General features: G+C 39.9%; 2 protein-coding genes across 4 annotated transcripts; both read right to left on the bottom strand.

Moving 5' to 3' along the window:
- Positions 1 to 200: 200 nt before the first annotated feature.
- apmap (adipocyte plasma membrane associated protein) lies at positions 201 to 14,796 on the bottom strand. 3 transcript variants are annotated; one of them, XM_076083482.1, is made up of 9 exons: positions 14,552 to 14,796; positions 13,717 to 13,833; positions 13,156 to 13,271; positions 10,187 to 10,279; positions 7,639 to 7,755; positions 6,115 to 6,289; positions 4,980 to 5,114; positions 2,658 to 2,850; positions 201 to 1,969 (listed from the first exon to the last, which is right to left on the bottom strand). In XM_076083482.1, exons 1-9 carry the CDS (start codon positions 14,638 to 14,640, stop codon positions 1,760 to 1,762), a joined length of 1,245 nt encoding a protein of 414 aa, XP_075939597.1. In that variant the 5' UTR covers positions 14,641 to 14,796; the 3' UTR covers positions 201 to 1,759. The 3 variants fall into 3 exon arrangements, 2 of the variants coding, with proteins under 2 accessions (XP_075939597.1, XP_075939596.1); XR_012951475.1 differs by having other exon boundaries at positions 1,800 to 1,969; positions 2,312 to 2,850; XM_076083481.1 differs by lacking the exons at positions 201 to 1,969; positions 2,658 to 2,850; positions 4,980 to 5,114; positions 6,115 to 6,289 and having other exon boundaries at positions 6,841 to 7,755.
- Positions 14,797 to 17,362: 2,566 nt separating this feature from the next.
- On the bottom strand, positions 17,363 to 22,009 carry LOC142941531 (uncharacterized). Its single transcript, XM_076083477.1, has 2 exons — positions 21,792 to 22,009; positions 17,363 to 19,634 (listed from the first exon to the last, which is right to left on the bottom strand). The coding sequence occupies exons 1-2, from the start codon at positions 21,912 to 21,914 to the stop codon at positions 17,850 to 17,852; spliced, it is 1,908 nt and encodes a 635-aa protein (XP_075939592.1). The 5' UTR covers positions 21,915 to 22,009; the 3' UTR covers positions 17,363 to 17,849.
- Positions 22,010 to 22,839: the final 830 nt, after the last annotated feature.

The raw sequence follows: 22,839 nt of genomic DNA, 5'->3' as shown, positions 1-22,839 counted from the left end.
CCTGAATCTTTAATCTTCGCTTGTGTTGAGTGCAGATGTTGAACAGCAGCCAAAACACACAAACTGTCAACATTTTAATTTGTTTTTATATAATTATGACACAGAAATGTTTAAAACGCAGTAAATCAGCATGTAAAGTCTCACAACAAGAATGATTTACAGATGAATGTTTGAGATGAAAGAGAGAAATACCACAGACGTTATGTTTCTGATGTGTTTTAATTGGATTTTACAAACAAATACTTAACATATTTAAATGAATGTTTTCATCATAAAATGCAGATTTCATTCAGTTTTTCTTCAAAGGAAGTTGAAGAAATCAGCTCAAACAAACATGAGACGGGTTCTATCACTCAAACGTCTTAGTGCAACAAGAAGAGACTCAAACTACATTCAGCAGCTCGTCTCAACAACTCAGACCTGAAGAAAACTACAAAACAACCGTCAGCAGTGAAGTTCAGACGTCGGCTCTTTTCTTATAATCACGACTACACCGAGTCAGACTACTACCAGAGCTGGTAGGAGACAGGAAGTACAGATGACAACATGCTAAATACTAATGTTTACTTTCTAACATGCTAAACATCACTTCTTATGTCCACATCAGAGTTTTAATTACGACTCTGAAGCCGAGAACTCGGATTCGTCTCAATTATACAGAAGTGTCTAAAAACCAAACAAACATCAACAGACGGCTTTCTGTAACTATAAATAATTAGTAACGTGTGAATGTAACGCTCATCCTTTCATTTCCAAAGCTATATTAGATATATTAAAGTGAGAAATGGCAGCTCATAGCAGTAATAACGCTAACAATGTTAACCGAAACAATTCAAAGTTAGCTCTGGAGGTAGCGAGAGAGGACCTGCTGTTCGCCCGTTTCTGTGTGTGTGTGTGTGTATATATATATTTATGAATTCTATTGAATCATGGAAAGTGTTTAAATGGCGTTCTCCCTGCATGGAGCAATTCTGCCATTTTTATTCACTACTGTAAAGTTAGTTGGACCAACCCAAGTTAGTTAAGTTGGCCTTAACCCTGAAACCCTTTAATCGTGTTTATATGATGATGATATTTTTAAGGCTATACTGATTTAGCAGCAGCTTGCTAGCGCTACAATGAGCCAAATAGCTTTATTAGCTTGAGCTAGCTAGAAAGCTTTTTTTGTGTCAGCCGGTTATTGCGATTTGTTTTCACCTGTTGGTCAGAGTCTAGGATTGGGTCTCGTTGGCCAATCAGACCCTGAGTTTCAGAACCAATATCAAAACAACTTTGTTCTACAAAACAATGAACAATAACTTTTTCTAAATAAAATACAGACAGAAACTGGAGAGAGATTACAATTTGAATCCAGAAGAATCTGATCAGAGATTTGATCTGATTTGATACTCGGAGCTACAGACACATTTCAATTGGTGCCGAACCAACGATTCACGACGTCCCCAAAACAAAACGGCCGACATCAACACAAAGGCAGACAATTTACTGCGACAACCAGGCTCTGCTGTTGGTAGTCATTGGGATTCACCCTCTGGAGACCATGAATGTTTGAAATGAATTACGCGTTAATCCCTCAAAATATGTAAAGAAATTTCACTGTGAAACAAGACAGTTGACGGACCGCCGTCCGAGTCGGACACACCACCTTGAGACGTTTTGTATTTCACCTGCTGGTGCATCATGACATCACGGTTAAAGACGAACGCCGTGTCACGGTGTCCGACTTCCTACTGAGTCACAAATGTCCGCCTGTTCTTTTTTAGACCTTGCTCAGGTCGAGTTTGGCGATGTAGGGCGAGCGGAAGGAGCCGAGGTACAGACTCCCATCATGCTCGTGGACTTCGCTAACGTAGGCCGCCACCAGGCCGTTGGGGTCGTGGAAGCTCCGAGTGCAGATGCCGCCGTCATGGAGCTCCGCCACCAGGCTGTACCGAGGGACGAACTTCATCAGCACCTCCTGACTGAAGAGCTGGAGAGGAGGGAGGAGAAGGAAAGAAGGAAGGGAGTAGTCAGGAAGACACGATGGAGGGTACAAAGAAGGAGGGAGGAGCTTTGTGTTATTGCATTAGGTCTGGTGTCTTTTAAAAGGACCTTAATGTCAAATTTCACACATAACTTTCGATAACCTTCTGGTTTTTTCTATATTTTCCTGTCTGAAGTGTATCTTTTGTAATAAAGTATGTGAAAATACATTCTGCAATATTCCTGGAAAACTTCCAGGGCATTTACAGGTCAGAGTCTGCAGACAGAGCTCTTTCTGGGGACAAGTCATCTTGGTCAACAGGCCAGCCAATGAGAGTACAAGACTCACAGGAGTGCTGTTTCCTGTTATGAGTCCGTCATCGAGAACACGTAGGAGTCGAGTCGTCATCGTCTCTACGAGGACACCTGCGAGTCTTTATCGTCTCTACGAGGACACCTGCGAGTCTTTATCGTCTCTACGAGGACACCTGGGAGTCGTCATCGTCTCTACGAGGACACCTGGGAGTCGTCATCGTCTCTACGAGGACACCTGCGAGTCGTCATCGTCTCTACGAGGACACCTGCGAGTCGTCATCGTCTCTACGAGGACACCTGCGAGTCGTTCTCTCTACGAGGACAGCTGCGAGTCGTTGTCATTGGAAGCCTGGACCTGGTCTCTCTATGCCTCTCTTTACCTTGAAGATGAATTTTTTGATCCAGGGTCTCTGGGACAGGAAGTCCAGCATGGAGAAGCCGGGGTTCGGCCGCACCGCTGACATGGCCACCCAGTAACCTCCAGTCGAGCTTGGACGAATGTTGTCGGGAAAACCGGGCAGGTTGTCAATGAAGGTGTCCATCCCGCCCTTGTTTAGACCAGCAACATGGACTCTGATGTGGAAACACAAAGTTCACAGAAGCCGCTTACTGACCTCATTTTGTCCCAAATCTCAACTCCAGCTTTCAGCATTTCTAAACACTGACTGTCTTTGGGTTGCGCTACGACAACAGTTCACAATCAAGAGACACCAGCATCGATACTATATAAATGGTTCATTAAATAATGTAATGTAGTAACAAGCAGATATAAGTCTTATTTAATGTATTTATCTACATCTATAACTCCATCAGTGTTGTCGTAGTATAAACACAATAAATGATTATATAATAAAACACAGCTGTAATAATATGAAATATGTACTTATGTATGTATATACAGGTGCTGGTCATATAATTAGAACATCATCAAAAAGTTGATTTATTTCACTAATTCCATTCAAAAAGTGAAACTTGTCTATTATATTCATTCATTACACACAGACTGATATATTTCAAATGTTTATTTCTTTTAATTTTGATGATTATAACTGACAACTAAGGAAAATCCCAAATTCAGTGTCTCAGAAAATTTGAATATTACTTAAGACCAATACAAAGAAAGGATTTGTAGAAATCTTGGCCAACTGAAAAGTATGAACATGAAAAGTATGAGCATGTACAGCACTCAATACTTAGTTGGGGCTCCTTTTGCCTGAATTACTGCAGCAATGCGGCGTGGCATGGAGTCGATCAGTCTGTGGCACTGCTCAGGTGTTATGAGAGCCCAGGTTGCTCTGATAGTGGCCTTCAGCTCTTCTGCATTGTTGGGTCTGGCATTTCGCATCATCCTCTTCACAATACCCCATAGATTTTCTATGGGGTTAAGGTCAGGCGAGTTTGCTGGCCAATTAAGAACAGGGATACCATGGTCCTTAAACCAGGTACTGGTTGCTTTGGCACTGTGTGCAGGTGCCAAGTCCTGTTGGAAAACGAAATCTGCATCTCCATAAAGTTGGTCAGCAGCAGGAAGCATGAAGTGCTCTAAAACTTCCTGGTATACGGCTGCGTTGACCTTGAACCTCAGAAAACACAGTGGACCAACACCAGCAGATGACATGGCACCCCAAACCATCACTGACTGTGGAAACTTTACACTGGACCTCAAGCAACGTGGATTGTGTGTCTCTCCTCTCTTCCTCCAGATTCTGGGACCCTGATTTCCAAAGGAAATGCAAAATTTACTTTCATCAGAGAACATAACTTTGGACCACTCAGCAGCAGTCCAGTCCTTTTTGTCTTTAGCCCAGGCGAGACGCTTCTGACGCTGTCTGTTGTTCAAGAGTGGCTTGACACAAGGAATGCGACAGCTGAAACCCATGTCTTGCATACGTCTGTGCGTAGTGGTTCTTGAAGCACTGACTCCAGCTGCAGTCCACTCTTTCTGAATCTCCCCCACATTTTTGAATGGGTTTTGTTTCACAATCCTCTCCAGGGTGCGGTTATCCCTATTGCTTGTACACTTTTTTCTACCACATCTTTTCCGTCCCTTCGCCTCTCTATTAATGTGCTTGGACACAGAGCTCTGTGAACAGCCAGCCTCTTTTGCAATGACCTTTTGTGTCTTGCCCTCCTTGTGCAAGGTGTCAATGGTCGTCTTTTGGACAACTGTCAAGTCAGCAGTCTTCCCCATGATTGTGTAGCCTACAGAACTAGACTGAGAGACCATTTAAAGGCCTTTGCAGGGGTTTTGAGTTAATTAGCTGATTAGAGTGTGGCACCAGGTCTCTTCAATATTGAACCTTTTCACAATATTCTAATTTTCTGAGATACTGAATTTGGGATTTTCCTTAGTTGTCAGTTATAATCATCAAAATTAAAAGAAATAAACATTTGAAATATATCAGTCTGTGTGTAATGAATGAATATAATACACAAGTTTCACTTTTTGAATGGAATTAGTGAAATAAATCAACTTTTTGATGACCTGTATATATAATCATTAAGTACTTAATGTACATTAAGTAGTTTAATGGTAGAACTATTCATTTTATTTTATTCATTTATATTCCTTTATGTTTGTAGCGCTTCATTTTATCTTATTTTAGTGTGTGAAGCACCTAGTTCAATAAAACATGTTTTATTTAGTCTAAACGTGTCCTATTGGATAATAGTTAACTATAAATGGAGTCAGGTGGGTTTACCTGCGTATCCGGGCCATGGTGGTCTCTGCCACCAGCACCGACTCCTCGTCAGGAAGCAGCTGGATGCCGTTTGGGAAGCGAAGGTTCTCCATCACCACCGTCAGCTCTCTGCTCTCGGTGTCGTACTCCAACACTCTGACAGGAGACAACACAACATCGCTGTTATCACACCACGGGGGGCTTTTAATGTGAAACAGAGACAGGAAGTCAGAGTTTCTTCAGCAGGGAGATTTAGAATGTCAAAATAAAATCAATCAATCTCTGATCTCTTCAGGTGAACGATCTCTGATCTCTTCAGGTGAACGATCTCTGATCTCTTCAGGTGAACGATCTCTGATCTCATCAGTTGAACGATCTCTGATCTCTTCAGGTGAACGATCTCTGATCTCTTCAGGTGAACGATCTCTGATCTCATCAGTTGAATGATCTCTGATCTCTTCAGGTGAACGATCTCTGATCTCATCAGTTGAACGATCTCTGATCTCTTCAGGTGAACGATCTCTGATCTCTACAGGTGAACGATCTCTGATCTCATCAGTTGAACGATCTCTGATCTCATCAGTTGAACGATCTCTGATCTCTTCAGGTGAACGATCTCTGATCTCTACAGGTGAACGATCTCTGATCTCTTCAGGTGAACGATCTCTGATCTCATCAGTTGAACGATCTCTGATCTCTTCAGGTGAACGATCTCTGATCTCTTCAGGTGAACGATCTCTGATCTCTTCAGGTGAACGATCTCTGATCTCTTCAGGTGAACGATCTCTGATCTCTACAGGTGAACGATCTCTGATCTCTACAGGTGAACGATCTCTGATCTCTTCAGGTGAACGATCTCTGATCTCTTCAGGTGAATGTTCTCTGATCTCTTCAGGTGAACGATCTCTGATCTCTTCAGGTGAACGTTCTCTGATCTCTTCAGGTGAACGATCTCTGATCTCTACAGGTGAACGATCTCTGATCTCTACAGGTGAACGATCTCTGATCTCTTCAGGTGAACGATCTCTGATCTCTTCAGTTGAACGATCTCTGATCTCTTCAGTTGAACGATCTCTGATCTCTTCAGGTGAACGATCTCTGATCTCTTCAGGTGAACGATCTCTGATCTCTTCAGGTGAATGATCTCTGGTCGTACCGTCCGTCGGCCGTGGCCTCCATGATGAGGTGCAGGTAGTCTCTGCGCTGCCACCTGCTGCTGGAGTCGGTGAAGTAAAGCTTCTTCCCGTCCTGAGTCACCGCCACGTCATTGATGAACGACAGCTTCCTGCCGGCGACCACCTGACCCCCCGACACCAACCGGGTCGCCTCACCTGAAACAAAGAATCACGAGAGCGTCTCAGTATCCAGGTTTCATCCACCGTCCACCAGTGCTGGAAAACCAATAAACCACAGAAGAAGAAGAGGATGTAAATACTTCATGTGTTCATCTGTTTTATTCTTCAGTGGACGTTGAGTCACTTGATGCTTCATGTTCCTCATCGTTTATTCCACTTTACTTTATTGATACACCAACTTTTACACCTCAGACAAGACGAACTTCAAGATTTTACTATTTTATTTTTAGGCATAAAAACTATCGAGAGCATTTAATGTTACGTAGTCACATCTTATGTATATTCATTTTGTGTTCTCTTTAATATTGTGACATTTTAACATTATTTAGGTAAATCAAATATAAATTATTATGTATAATATTAATTATCTCAGTTATGTTTGTGTGTTTTAAATTTGTGCAAATAAACTAAACTAAACTGGATGGAAACGCAGATATTTATAATCTCTGAAGGAAATGTTCTCACAAACTGATTCCTCTTCAGAGTTTAAAACCAAACCAAAGATCATCTTCTGTCACAAAAACTAAACGTAGACGTCACTGCAGCTTTTGCTGTTTTGGGACATTTTTGTTTTCATCTAGTTTTAGTTTTTAGTTCATTATATAGTTCATATTTTCTGAACGTTGATGTTTTTATGAGGAGAACAGGAATTGACCAGCTGAGAGAATGAACATGTGAGAGTCGGAACGAAGCAGAAAGGAGAAGAAGGAGGAGAAGAAGAATGAAGGAGAAGAAGAATGAGAAGGAGAAGTATAAGGATAAGTACAAGGAGAAGGAGAAGAAGGAGAAGTATAAGGAGAAGTAGAAGAATAAGAAGATGGAGAATGAAGGAGAAGGCGAAGGAGAAGGAGATGGAGAAGAATGAAGAAGGAGAATGAAGGAGAAGAAGAAGAAGGAGAATGAAGGAGAAGAAGATGGAGAAGTAGAAGAATGAAGGAGAAGGAGAAGAAGAAGAAGAAGAAGATGGAGAATGAAGGAGGAGAAGAAGAAGAATGAAGGAGAAGAATGAAGGAAAATGAGAAGAAGAAGGAGAAGGAGAATGAAGGAGAAGAAGTAGAAGAAGAAGATGGAGAAGAAGAAGAATGAAGGAGAAGGAGAAGAAGAAGAAGAAGATGGAGAATGAAGTAGAAGAAGAAGATGGAGAATGAAGGAGAAGGATGAGAAGGAGAAGAAGAAGATGGAGAATGAAGGAGAAGGAGAAGAAGGAGAAGAAGAAGGAAGGAGAAGACGGAGAAGGGGAAGAAGAAGATGAAGGAGAAGGAGAAGGAGAAGAAGGAGAAGGGGAAGAAGGAGAAGAAGAAGAATGTCCAGCAGCACTCTCTCACCTGTGGTGGGGTTCACCTGGAACAGACCCAGGTAGGCGTCGGCCACAAACAGAGTCCCGTTGGGTCCGACTCGGATCCCCAACGGCCTCCCACAGCTGGACTCCTCCTCTCTGGAGCCTGCAGGAGAATAACACCCGACCGTCATCTCCTCTCAGAGGAAACACTTCATTCATGCAACAGAGACTTCAAACACGTGTTTACATTTAACAATGAAACGAACACATAACCATGAGAGCGTCCTGCAGACCTGAACGTTATGAAGAATAGAAACAGGTGAGAGTCTGAGAGATGACTGCTGTTCAACTAAGACTAAACTAAACTCAATTAAACTAAACTTAACAAATAAACTAAAACTAAACTTAACAAATTAACTAAAACTAAACTAAACGAAACTAAACTTAACTAAACTTCACTACACATACAAACTAAACTTAACAAATTAATAACTAAACTAAACTTAACTAAAACTAACCTAAACTGAATTAAACTAAACAAATTAATTAAACTAAACTTAACTAAACAAATGAACTAAACTAAACTTAACAAATTAACTAAAACTAAAATGAATTAAACTAAACTTAACTAAACTTAACAAATGAACTAAACTAAACAAATGAACTAAACTAAACAAATGAACTAAACTTAACTAAAACTAAACTGAATACAACTAAAAACTAAACCTAACAAATGAACTAAACTAAACTTAACTAAACTTAACAAATGAACTAAACCTAAAATGAATTAAACTAAACTTAACAAATAAACTAAACTTAACAAATGAACTAAACTAAACTAAACAAATGAACTAAACTAAACTAAACAAATGAACTAAACTGAACTTAACTAAAACTAAACTGAATTAAACTAAACTTAACTAAAACTAAACTGAATAAAACTAAAAACTAAACTTAACAAATTAACTAAACTAAACTGAATAAACTAAAACGAAAACATGATTTTGAGAGTCAAACAAAGAAATCATAGTATTTCGTCTGCAGTGCATTGACGTGTATGTGCCTTTTTAGATGAGAAGTACCGCTGCCTATCCAGAGATGAACTTAAACTAAACTGAATAAACTAAACTTAACTAAACTTAACAAATTAACTAAACTACGCTTAACTAAAACTAAACTGAATTAAACTAAACAAATGAATTAAACTAAACTTAACTAAACTTAACAAATTAACTAAAACTAAAATGAATTAAACTAAACTTAACTTAACAAATGAACTAAACTAAACTAAACAAATGAACTAAACTTAACTAAAACTAAACTGAATTAAACTAAAATGAATTAAACTAAACTTAACTCAACTTAACAAATTAACTAAACTAAACTTAACTAAAACTAAACTGAATTAAACTAAACTTAACAAATTAACTAAACTAAACTGAATTAAACTAAACTTCATTACACATAAAAACTAAACTTAACTAAACTTAATGAAACTAAACTTAACTAAACAGATCAACTAAGACTACAACTAAACTAAACTGAATGAAACTAAACTTCACTACACATAAAAAGTAAACTAAAGTAAACTGAATGAAACTAAAGAAATAACCATGAGAGCGTCTTAACGTCATTAAGAGCAGAAACAGACGACTTCTGTTGAACTTGTTGGATTCATAGTCAGTGTCATGAAAGAGAGGAAGACGCTCACTGGACCAGTTCGTCTTGTATTGCTGTCACAGTTCAGACACTTTATTGTTTACATAATCTGTGAGCTTCCTGTTTGAAGACCCGCCACAATAAGTTCATTTTAAACCTCAGTGAGACTTAACGTTCTTCCAAAATAAAACGTCTTCTTCCCTGAACTCACTTCCTGTTTCACAATAAATAAAGGTCTCTTGTGGTTCGTAACCCTCCTTCAGAGTTCAGAGTTTGTGTTCTCTGGACGTCACGTGTTTGATCTCTGAGCTCTTTGTGGGTTTGGTGGAACAGGAAGCAGAAGTCAGAGCAGGTCTCAACGTGTCACTTCATTTGTTCACTCGGCGGTTGAGAAACTCGACGTTAAAAACTCCAGAGAGGAAACATGAGAGCAGCTTCGAGGTCAGTGCCTTACTATAAGTGTGTGTGTGCCTTGCTCAAAGGCACACTGACTGAAGACTGTGTGTTACAACTGAGTGAAGAGCAGCAGACACTTTATACCCCAGACACCATTTCACCTAAACTAGACTAAACTAAACGTAACTTAACTAAACTAAACTTCACCACACATACAAACTAAACTAAACTAAACGTAATTTAACTAAACTAAACTTCACCACACATACAAACTAAACTAAACTTAACTTAACTAAACTAAACCACACATACAAACTTAACTTAACTAGACTGAATTAAACTAAACTATGGTTTCAGTTTTTTGTTGGTTTATAAACCTTGAATTAAACTAAACAACATTAAATCAAAACAAACTGAATCTTAAACCAAATCTAAATTTAAAGGAGCAATATCCGATCATTAGATATCTCCCAATCTTGCACCTTTATGTAAAATTTATTTAAAACTAATCCTAAACTTAAATCAAGTGCTTCTCTCACCACAGGGAAGTTTTCCGAGTCTCGTCAACGTGTGAATTCTTCGACCAATCAGCTTCACGATCTTCCCGTCAGCAGTTCCTGCGTACAGAACATCTGCAGACAGAAGAGACGAACATCTGTCAGCTCTCAGTCTTCATCGTCCAGCTTTAAACGAAATAAAACTCAATTATTATGATCTTAAAACTGGACTTTCAGATCTACATGAACCGTTTCACAATGAGGTCAGAGTGACTCAGACTCTGACCTCTGTCTGTTTAATCAGCTGGCAACCAAACTGATGAAATCTGATGAAACATTTTCACAAGTTTGTTTCTCCACAAACGGCAGCAGAGTTAGAGGGTCAGTATGTTTCTTTTCCACTGTTAACCACTGTCACATTTTACCTAAACTAGAGTTAACCTGAACTAGAGTTAAACTAAACTAGAGTTAACCTAAACTAGAGTTAACCTAAACTAGAGTTAAACTAAACTAGAGTTAAACTAAACTAGAGTTAACCTAAACTAGAGTTAAACTAAACTAGAGTTAAACTAAACTAGAGTTAACCACTGTCACATTTTACCTAAACTAGAGTTAACCTAAACTAGAGTTAAACTAAACTAGTTAACCACTGTCACATTTTACTTAAACTAGAGTTAACCTAAACTAGAGTTAACCTAAACTAGAGTTAAACTAAACTAGAGTTAACCACTGTCACATTTTACCTAAACTAGAGTTAACCTAAACTAGAGTTAACTACACTAGAGTTAACCTAAACTAGAGTTAACCTAAACTAGAGTTAAACTACACTAGAGTTAACCACTGTCACATTTTACCTAAACTAGAGTTAACCTAAACTAGAGTTAACCACTGTCACATTTTACCTAAACTAGAGTTAATTTAAACTAGTTAACCTAAACTAGAGTTAATCACGGTCACATTTTACCTAAACTAGAGTTAAACTAAACTAGAGTTAACCACTGTCACATTTTACCTAAACTAGAGTTAACCTAAACTAGAGTTAACCACTGTCACATGTTACCTAAACTAGAGTTAAACTAAACTAGTTAACCACTGTCACATTTTACTTAAACTAGAGTTAATCACTGTCACATTTTACCTAAACTAGAGTTAAACTAAACTAGAGTTAACCACGGTCACATTTTACCTAAACTAGAGTTAAACTAGAGTTAACCTAAACTAGAGTTAACCACTGTCACATGTTACCTAAACTAGAGTTAAACTAAACTACTTAACCACTGTCACTTTTTACCTAAACTAGAGTTAAACTAAACTAGAGTTAACCACTGTCACATTTTACCTAAACTAGAGTTAAACTAAACTAGAGTTAACCACTGTCACATGTTACCTAAACTAGAGTTAAACTAAACTACTTAACCACTGTCACTTTTTACCTAAACTAGAGTTAAACTAAACTAGAGTTAACCACTGTCACATTTTACCTAAACTAGAGTTAACCTAAACTAGAGTTAACCACTGTCACATGTTACCTAAACTAGAGTTAAACTAAACTAGTTAACCACTGTCACATTTTACCTAAACTAGAGTTAACCTAAACTAGAGTTAAACTAAACTAGAGTTAAACTAAACTAGTTAACCACTGTCACATTTTACCTAAACTAGAGTTAAACTAAACTAGAGTTAACCACTGTCACATTTTACCTAAACTAGAGTTAATCACTGTCACATTTTACCTAAACTAGAGTTAAACTAAACTAGAGTTAACCACTGTCACATTTTACCTAAACTAGAGTTAACCACTGTCACATGTTACCTAAACTAGAGTTAAACTAAACTAGTTAACCACTGTCACATTTTACCTAAACTAGAGTTAATCACTGTCACATTTTACCTAAACTAGAGTTAAACTAAACTAGTTAACCACGGTCACATTTGACCTAAACTAGAGTTAAACTAAAGTTAACCTAAACTAGAGTTAACCACTGTCACATTTTACCTAAACTATAGTTAAACTAAACTAGAGTTAACCACTGTCACATTTTACCTAAACTAGAGTTAAACTAAACTAGAGTTAAACTAAACTAGTTAACCACTGTCACATTTTACCTAAACTAGAGTTAACCTAAACTAGAGTTAAACTAAACTAGAGTTAAACTAAACTAGTTAACCACTGTCACATTTTACCTAAACTAGAGTTAAACTAAACTAGAGTTAACCACTGTCACATTTTACCTAAACTAGAGTTAATCACTGTCACATTTTACCTAAACTAGAGTTAAACTAAACTAGAGTTAAACTAAACTAGTTAACCACTGTCACATTTTACCTAAACTAGAGTTAACCTAAACTAGAGTTAAACTAAACTAGAGTTAAACTAAACTAGTTAACCACTGTCACATTTTACCTAAACTAGAGTTAAACTAAACTAGAGTTAACCACTGTCACATTTTACCTAAACTAGAGTTAATCACTGTCACATTTTACCTAAACTAGAGTTAAACTAAACTAGAGTTAACCACTGTCACATTTTACCTAAACTAGAGTTAACCACTGTCACATGTTACCTAAACTAGAGTTAAACTAAACTAGTTAACCACTGTCACATTTTACCTAAACTAGAGTTAATCACTGTCACATTTTACCTAAACTAGAGTTAAACTAAACTAGTTAACCACGGTCACATTTGACCTAAACTAGAGTTAAACTAAAGTTAACCTAAACTAGAGTTAACCACTGTCACATTTTACCTAAACTATAGTTAAACTAAACTAGAGTTAACCACTGTCACATTTTACCTAAACTAGAGTTAAACTAAACTAGAGTTAAACTAAACTAGTTAACCACTGTCACATTTTACCTAAACTAGAGTTAAACTAAACTAGAGTTAATCACTGTCACATTTTACCTAAACTAGAGTTAAACTAAACTAGAGTTAACCACTGTCACATTTTACCTAAACTAGAGTTAAACTAAACTCTGAACTAAACTAAACCAAAGTGGATCAGACAGACCTCCAATGCTAGCGATGGACTCTGGTCCGGTGATCTGGTCTTCAAACAGTCTCTGGGCCTCTCGGAGCTTCAGGTTTGGCTCCCAGCAGCCCTTCATCAGCGGAGGCTCCTTCAGACTGCAGCACACAACCAGGAAACATACGGGGGGGGGGGGTATTAAAACACAGTATTCGTTGATCCTCTGCAGACTGAACCACTCTGGGTTCAGGTTCAGAAAGTATCCTGAGTGGATTAATATTCATCAGGAGACAAATTTAAAACACATTTTTGATAAACACATTAAATATTTACATGTTCAGACTGTGGGCGTGATTACAGCCTCCGGGATTAAAACGTGTTTGACGTTAATCTGTAAGGCTGCACGTCAACAGGAACGTTAGCGGAATATTAATTTTCATTATCTCCGACGGAGAGGGATTTGAGATCAGTCGTGTGAGTGTGCACCTCGGTGTCTGTCCACTAATCTCACATTCTGCTGCATCCAACGGCCTCACATTCTATATTCTGGGTGTCCGGTTCTGGCTGCATGCTCAAAGATCTCCGGTGGTTGATGTAACTCACCTGAACACTTCGGGGTGGATGGGAGACTCGAGGATGAGGATGATGACCAGGAGAGGAAGGAGCAGGAAGCCGCCCAGAGAGAGCAGAGTCACCTGGAAAACCTTCCCGCTGTAGGTGCTGAGAGAGGAACCAACGTTAAACTGATCCTCTGATTTACAGACGTCTTTCTCAATTTACGTCTATGGGGAAAAGTATTTTCCTGCCCCATGGCGTCACGTGACGAATCAGGAAGTTGTCATTCCACCGTTTGGCCACTATGAGAAATCTGAGACCTGTCAATCACCGTGTAGCCCCGCCCTAAAGCATCCCCTGCTTTATGGTCTGTTTGACTCTAAATGGACCATAATGTACTAAATGAACATCATGCTGTATTGAAGAAGACTTGAAACTAGAGATTGAGACCATAAACTCATGTTTACAATGTTTACTGAGGTAATAAATCGAGAGAAGTAGAGTCATTTTCTCATAGACTTCTATACAACCAGAGGAGTCGTCCCCTGGTGGACACTAGAGAGAATGCAGGCAGCTGGAGCTCATTTTAATGACTATATATAATCTTTAATAACACACATTATTTATTAGTTGATTAATAAAGTAAGTAAAGCTGTCAGATATAAGTAGAGCAGTTAAGAGAATGCCACTACTGTATATAAGTACTCTAGTAAAGTACCTGTACCTCAGTATTTAGCTGCTGCTGTATTTCTTTATTAGCTCGATATCGTTAATATTTAATATTAATATAATAACGCCCTGAGCTGGGGGGGGGGGGGGGGGCTCATGACGGTACGGTCGGTGTTCCTGTTTTAGTGTCCACCTCTCGGCTCCGTTTCCTTACCCGGACCCCTTGTTCCGGTGCTCCGGGAGCTCGTCGGTGATGACCGGTCGGTGCACCCGTCGGAACCGCAGCCCCTCCGTCTCGTTCATGATGGACTCGGTCGGTTGACCCGGTTCGGTTCGGCTCGGCTGTGTTGAGGTTTAACCCGGGTACAAACGGACTAAACGCGGAGAGGACCGAGCGAGCATCCTATCGGAGAGCTGTTGATGACGCTGACGACGGAGAGCTTCCGGTCTGTGACTTCAAAATAAAAGACCTTGAGCCAAATACGTCGTCATTGTTTTTCTTTTTGGAAATTTCCCCAAAAATATAAAACAAAAGACAAAATAAATATTAAGATAAAAACGTAATGCTACTAATTAAATAATTAATTTATTATTATTATTTCATTAATTAAATAATAAATACATTTTATATAAAAAATAAAAAGGTGAAAAAAATGTTTTAAAAAGATAAGAATATTTAAATGATATACAATGTAAAAAGGCAAAAAACAACTACAAACCAAAGTGAAACAAAACCAAGAAATAATTAAAAGAAAAAAGAAAAAAACGAATAAATGAAAAACTGAAAATTTCAAAGAACATATTTTAAAAACCATAAAAAGTAAAGGGAAGCAATGAATTATAAGAAATTAAAGTTTTTAAAAAATACCATGAATCTGAAGGGAGCACACATCTCAAACAAGTTGCAGAAATAAATGTTTTTTAGTTGTTTATGGATTTCTGATGAACCTGTTTGTCTATCTTAGTCATTTCATCCTCAAATAAATAAACCAGGACATGTTCAGAGTTTCTCTTTGAGTCAGGAGTCAAAGCTTAATCATTGGCTGCAAATAAGACTATCTGGAAGAGGTGGTGGAGAGGAGGACACTGAAGAAACTATTATCCATATTGGATAACCCGGACCACCCTCTCCACCACCTACTGCAGGGACAGAGGAGCACTTTCTCCAACAGACTGATCCAGCTCCGCTGTCACAAGGACCGAACATTCCTGCCCTCTGCTATTAGACTCTATAATAAATCACCTCTGGCCAAATCATCCTCCACATAACTACTGGTGGTTGATTTTTGCACTACTGTTTTTCACCTAGTTAGTTAATTTAACACTATTCTATTTCATTGTATATACTGTGCATTTTTGTTGTTTTATCTTATATATTCTATATTCTGATATTTAATTTGTCCTACTCTGTTATTTTATTGTATATATTGTGCATTTTTTAATACTTAATATTTTGGTTAATAGGCCTATTTTTAGCCCCCTGCTCGGAAATTGCATACTCCTACTCTTTTGAGGACACTACCCAAACTACAAGGTCTATTTTAATAATTTTGATGCTATAATACTGGTAACACTTGTGAGATGTGTTGAATTGTGTAAATATTTTGTATATGTTACTGGTTAATATAGAAAAATAAGAGACTACACAGCTGAAATTGAAAACATTCAGCTCCGCCTGGAAAAAATGCACTTTCATTGATAAAAGGTTATTGAAATCATGCAGTTTGATCCCTAAAACTTTCCCAAGTCATAGCATAACTGATCAGTAGTTATTAAAAAATGGTTATAGTGGAATAAAGTGGAATAAAGTGAATAATAAGAGGTTTTAGTACAAAGGGGTCAGGCGAGGTCATCATTTTCGAACCAGCTGTTGCAGCTCTTACATTGTACTTTTATACACTATATAACTATATATTTCACTTTCTTTATCACTCATATGATTCAATACATCCAAATACAGATAATAGGAATCATATTCATATTCATAACATCATCAGAGCCAGTTTTGGCTGTCATCTGTAGGATTTTCTCATTTCATGTGTGTGTCTGTGGCTGGATCTCAGCCTATCCTCGGTCGATTTCCAAAAACAACCCCTCCTTAGACGCGTCACAGGCTTAGGAAGACTCATGCCAAGTTTGGTGGTGATCGTCAAAAGCTTTCATGCAATAAAGTTGCCAGAAATGACGCGTGTACCCCGGCGGAAATTTCCGGTCGCAGGCAGTCTGACCACTCGCCCAAGCCTGCTTGACCGCTCTTATTCTGGAAACAAGTCGGAAGTCAACAGTATGCAGTTGGCAGCAATGACTACAGCTTTGGAACGGAAATTCCGCACGTTATTATCCATAATTTGAGAAAACTTGGGCGCATACCCACGATTTTATTCGGCGAAGTTCAGCATGAAGGTACGTTTGATCACACACAACGGTTTAGTGTTTGTACGGATCGTAAAACAGAAGTTAGTTACGTGTTCCGCCACGTGTGCTAATGCTATTACATGCTTTGTATGACTGGGTAGCTGTTAGCATGAGGGTACAAACATTGATCTACTGTACTCATAGCGCCGATTTCTGGCCCGGATTTGGTGCTTTTATGCCACGATATTGTTTTACTTATATGAGTAGCCTATAGTTGTCTTTGGAGTTTATAATAAGTGACTTATATGATGTTGTTGTCCATACGTTGCTATTTCATCCAAAAAAAAAAAGTGGCCGTGTCCACACTACTGGCTAATAATCATTCGATTTTCCGCATTTGATTTGAGGTGCTCTGAGCCCGAGCGCCCTCGCCCTCGTAGGCAGAAGGTTTGGTTAATATGTTACTCTGCTTCTTGGTGTGTCTTGATGCTGTAATATACAAATTTCCCCCTGGGGATGAATAAAGTACATATCTATCTATCTTAAAGCTGCATTCTCTCTAGTGTCCACCAGGGGGCGACTCCTCTGGTTGTATAGAAGTCTATGAGAAAATGACTCTACTTCTCTCTTGATTTATTACCTCAGTAAACATTGTAAACATGAGTTTATGGTCTGAATCTCTAGTTTCAAGTCTTCTTCAATACAGCATGATGTTCATTTAGTACATTATGGTCCATTTAGAGTCAAACAGACCATAAAGCAGGGGATGCTTTAGGGCGGGGCTACACAGTGATTGACAGGTCTCTACCAGAGACGTATACGGCGTCTCTACGTCACTCCTCCTCAGTCCAGATATGGTCACTTCCTGTTCACTGGTTGTGGGGAAAACAAGATGGCGACAGTCAAAAACTAGACGGACCGAACTGGAGGCTTCAAAACGTCTCCAATCCAAAGAGAGACGTCACCATGACGACTAGGTCCTCTTCTTATAAACACTCTCTGACTGACGACGTGCGTCTTTTCATCACGTTACGTCCTGTCTGAAGGCACTGCATCAAATACAAGAACATAAAATAACTTCATGTCATCTAGGATCCCTGAAGGCTCGTCATCCCGTCCCGGGGGACCAGGTCTGTGCTGGTCCCGTTTGAGGGACTTCAATGAGCAGAGACACACTTGTGCTCCCTGAGGCTCCTCGTGGAGGCGAAGCTCCGGCTGCAGGAGGAGCAGCTGAACGGTTTCTGTCCCGAGTGAACCAGCAGGTGAGACTTCAGGTTGTTGTTCTGACTGAATCTCTTCCCGCAGACGCCGCACTCGAAGGGTTTCTCTCCGCTGTGGATGCGTTTGTGCCGGACGAGGTTCTGCGACACGCCGAAACTCTTCCCGCAGACCTCGCAGACGTATGGCTTCTCGCCGCTGTGCGTGCGCTCGTGCAGCTTGGCGCTCGCCCGCGTGGAGAAGGTCTTCTGGCACTCGGCGCAGCCGAACGGCTTCCCCTCTGAGTGGCCGCGCCGGTGCGTCCTCAGGTAGCTGAGCGAGCTGTAGCCGCGGCCGCACACGTCGCAGGAGAACGCTTTGCCGCCGCCGGCGTGCAGCTGCAGGTGAGTCTTCAGGACCTGGGCGCTGGCGAAGCTCTTCCCGCACTCATCGCAGGTGTGAGCTCTCCGCCCGCCGTGGACCAGCTGGTGGCGCTTCAGCGACGCGGACGAGGAGAAGCTCTTCCCGCACTCACTGCAGCGGTGCGGTTTGATGCCGGCGTGGCTCCGCTCGTGCACCAGCAGCGCGCCGCGCTGTCTGAAGCCCTTCCCGCAGGCTTTGCAGATGAACGCCCACTCGCCGCTGTGCACGGAGCGGTGCACCTTCAGGTGTCCCGCCTGCGTGAAGCCGCGGCCGCAGACGTCGCAGCTGAACTGGCGGCGGCCCGAGTGGACGAGCCGGTGGCGCCGCAGGTTGGCCGACACGCTGAAGCTTTTACCGCAGGTGTCGCAGCCGAAGGCCTTCTCTCCCGTGTGGACGCGGCGGTGCACCGACAGGCCGCTCCTGCTGGAGAAACTGTTCCCGCACTGCTCGCAGGTGTGCGGCCGCTCGCCCGTGTGCGTCCTCAGGTGAGCTCCGAGGCCGCTCCGCTGGCTGAAGGTCTGCCCGCAGACGTCGCAGGTGAACGGCCTCAGTCCGTTGTGGACGGTCAGCTGGTGGACGTGGACGCTGCGGCGCGTGGTGAACCCTTTCTCACACGTGGGACATTTAAATGGTTTGTCCTTCAGGTGGACTCGCCGGTGTGCAGACAGGTAGCTGCGTTTGGCGAACTCCTTCCCGCACTCCGCACACCTGAACCCGCCGTCTGTGACCCGACAGGTGAGTCTGTGCCGTCGGAGGCGGCACCTCGCCGCCAGCGTCTCGCCGCAGGCCGGACACGTGAGCGGCCTCCCGCGGACGGGCACCTGGTGCGTCCTGAGGTGGCTGCGGGTGGCGAACAGCTTCCCGCAGTGAGAGCACCTGAAGGGACGGCGTGAACCGTGAACCGTGAGCTGGTGGACTCTGACGCTGCTGCGGGCGGGGAAAGACTTCCCGCAGGTGGAGCAGGTGAAGGGCCGCTCTCGGCTGTGGACCCGCAGGTGAGCGCTCAGGTTGGTCCGTCTGGAGAAGCTGCTGCTGCAGACGCTGCAGCCGAAGGTCCGCAGGCCACCCGCCGCAGGAGTCTCTGATTGGCTGCTTTCACCTGTCGGAGCGTCTGATTGGTGGCTCACCTCCACTTGTGCATCTCCTTCAGCTGCAGGGGGCGTGGCCTCATGGAAGCTCCTCTGATCACATGATGGTAGTTTGTCTTTCTGCTCCTGGTTCTCCTCCTGAAGCCTCCTCAGCTCCTGGTTCTCCTCCTGAAGCCTCCTCAGCTCCTGCAGCAGAGCCTCACAGCACCTTCTCATGACAGCCAGCAGCTTCTCCTGCAACACCAACAGTTTAACAGCAAAGGAACCTTCATGAAGAACCACTTAGTTTCAATTAATAAAGTACAACATGTACCTCTGAGATGTAGTACAGTATAAAGTACTAGATGTACCTCTGAGATGTAGTACAGTATAAAGTACTATATGTACCTCTGAGATGTAGTACAGTATAAAGTACTACATGTACCTCTGAGATGTAGTACAGCATAAAGTACTACATGTACCTCTGAGATGTAGTACAGTACAAAGTACAATATGTACCTCTGAGATGTAGTACAGTATAAAGTACTACATGTACCTCTGAGATGTAGTACAGTACAAAGTACTATATAGCCACGGTCTCAAAGTACTATATGTACCTCTGAGATGTAGTACAGTATAAAGTACAATATGTACCTCTGAGATGTAGTACAGTATAAAGTACTATATGTACCTCTGAGATGTAGTACAGTATAAAGTACTACATGTACCTCTGAGATGTAGTACAGCATAAAGTACTACATGTACCTCTGAGATGTAGTACAGTACAAAGTACAATATGTACCTCTGAGATGTAGTACAGTATAAAGTACTACATGTACCTCTGAGATGTAGTACAGTACAAAGTACTATATAGCCACGGTCTCAAAGTACTATATGTACCTCTGAGATGTAGTACAGTATAAAGTACAATATGTACCTCTGAGGTGTAGTACAGTATAAAGTACAACATGTACCTCTGAGATGTAGTACAGTACAAAGTACAACATGTACCTCTGAGATGTAGTACAGTACAAAGTACAATATGTACCTCTGAGATGTAGTACAGTACAAAGTACTGTATGTACCTCTGAGATGTAGTACAGTATAAAGTACTATATGTACCTCCGAGATGTAGTACAGTATAAAGTACTATATGTACCTCTGAGATGTAGTACAGTATAAAGTACTATATGTACCTCTGAGATGTAGTACAGTATAAAGTACAACATGTACCTCTGAGATGTAGTACAGTATAAAGTACAACATGTACCTCTGAGGTGTAGTACAGTATAAAGTACAATATGTACCTCTGAGATGTAGTACAGTATAAAGTACTATATGTACCTCTGAGATGTAGTACAGTATAAAGTACTACATGTACCTCTGAGATGTAGTACAGCATAAAGTACTACATGTACCTCTGAGATGTAGTACAGTACAAAGTACAATATGTACCTCTGAGATGTAGTACAGTATAAAGTACTACATGTACCTCTGAGATGTAGTACAGTACAAAGTACTATATAGCCACGGTCTCAAAGTACTATATGTACCTCTGAGATGTAGTACAGTATAAAGTACAATATGTACCTCTGAGGTGTAGTACAGTATAAAGTACAACATGTACCTCTGAGATGTAGTACAGTACAAAGTACAACATGTACCTCTGAGATGTAGTACAGTACAAAGTACAATATGTACCTCTGAGATGTAGTACAGTACAAAGTACTGTATGTACCTCTGAGATGTAGTACAGTATAAAGTACTATATGTACCTCCGAGATGTAGTACAGTATAAAGTACTATATGTACCTCTGAGATGTAGTACAGTATAAAGTACTATATGTACCTCTGAGATGTAGTACAGTATAAAGTACTATATGTACCTCTGAGATGTAGTACAGTATAAAGTACTATATGTACCTCTGAGATGTAGTACAGTATAAAGTACAACATGTACCTCTGAGATGTAGTACAGTATAAAGTACAACATGTACCTCTGAGGTGTAGTACAGTATAAAGTACAACATGTACCTCTGAGATGTAGTACAGTATAAAGTACTACATGTATCTCTGAGATGTAGTACAGTATAAAGTACTATATGTACCTCTGAAATGTAGTACAGTATAAAGTACATGTACCTCTGAGATGTAGTACAGTATAAAGTACTATATGTACCTCTGAGATGTAGTACAGTATAAAGTACAATATGTACCTCTGAGATGTAGTACAGTATAAAGTACTACATGTATCTCTGAGATGTAGTACAGTATAAAGTACTATATGTACCTCTGAAATGTAGTACAGTATAAAGTACATGTACCTCTGAGATGTAGTACAGTAAAGTACAAGTACCTCAGACGTGTACTAAAGTACAACAGTGGAGTACATGTACTTAGAATCAGACTGACCTCCGTCTTCGAGTTTTCTTCTTCTTCTTCTTCTTCTTCTTCTCTCTCTTTGAGTCTCTGGCAGATTTCCGTCACCGTCGTCACCATGAACTGCTCCACGAGCTGCTCCACAGAGTTCCACATCTCATGAAACTCTTCAACACGAACGTGAAACACTAAAGTTTAGCTTTACTCCAGCGAGCGGCCATTGCTGCAACTTCACTTACGGCTGTTTTTACGACAGCAGGAGTGAAGGGAAGTGCGTATGTTGCCCCCTGCTGGCCGGAAGTCAAAGCACCACAATAAAAAACACGAACATGTTTAAAATCTAAACAATCATATATTAAAATTACAACAAAATGTAAAAATTACAAATGACATTTTACTAAATGACATTAATAAAAATACTAATACTAATCAACAAAATAATAAACATCAATTACATTATTACTCATTCTTTGTGTTTCAGTAAATAAATAGACAGAAATTAAATACATCTTAAAAAATAACAATTAAGAAACAAAATAAATTTTTTATATATTTTCATAAAGTTTATGTAATTCATCCATTGTCTTTAACCGCTTATCCTGTTCAGGGTCATGACTCCTTCTGTATTTGTAACAATAACAAAAACTATATTATACATGTTCACATATATATCTTTTCACACACACACACACACACACATATATATACATACATATATACACATATATATACATACATATATACACATATATATACATACATATATACACATATATATATATACACACATATATACACATATATATATACACACATATATATACACATATATACACATATATATACATACATATATATACATACATACACATATATACACATATATACATACATATATACACACATATATACATACATATATACACACATATATACATACATATATACACACATATATACATACATATATACACATACATATATACACATATATACATACATATATACACATATATATACATATACATACATATATACACATATATATACATATACATACATATATACACATATATACATA

Source organism: Anarhichas minor, unplaced genomic scaffold (assembly GCF_050575085.1).
Source record: "Anarhichas minor isolate MPS153535 unplaced genomic scaffold, ASM5057508v1 ptg000133l, whole genome shotgun sequence".
Classification (NCBI taxonomy): domain Eukaryota; kingdom Metazoa; phylum Chordata; class Actinopteri; order Perciformes; family Anarhichadidae; genus Anarhichas; species Anarhichas minor.
Note: the sequence above shows the minus strand (reverse complement) of the source record. Positions and strands in the feature narration are given on the sequence as shown.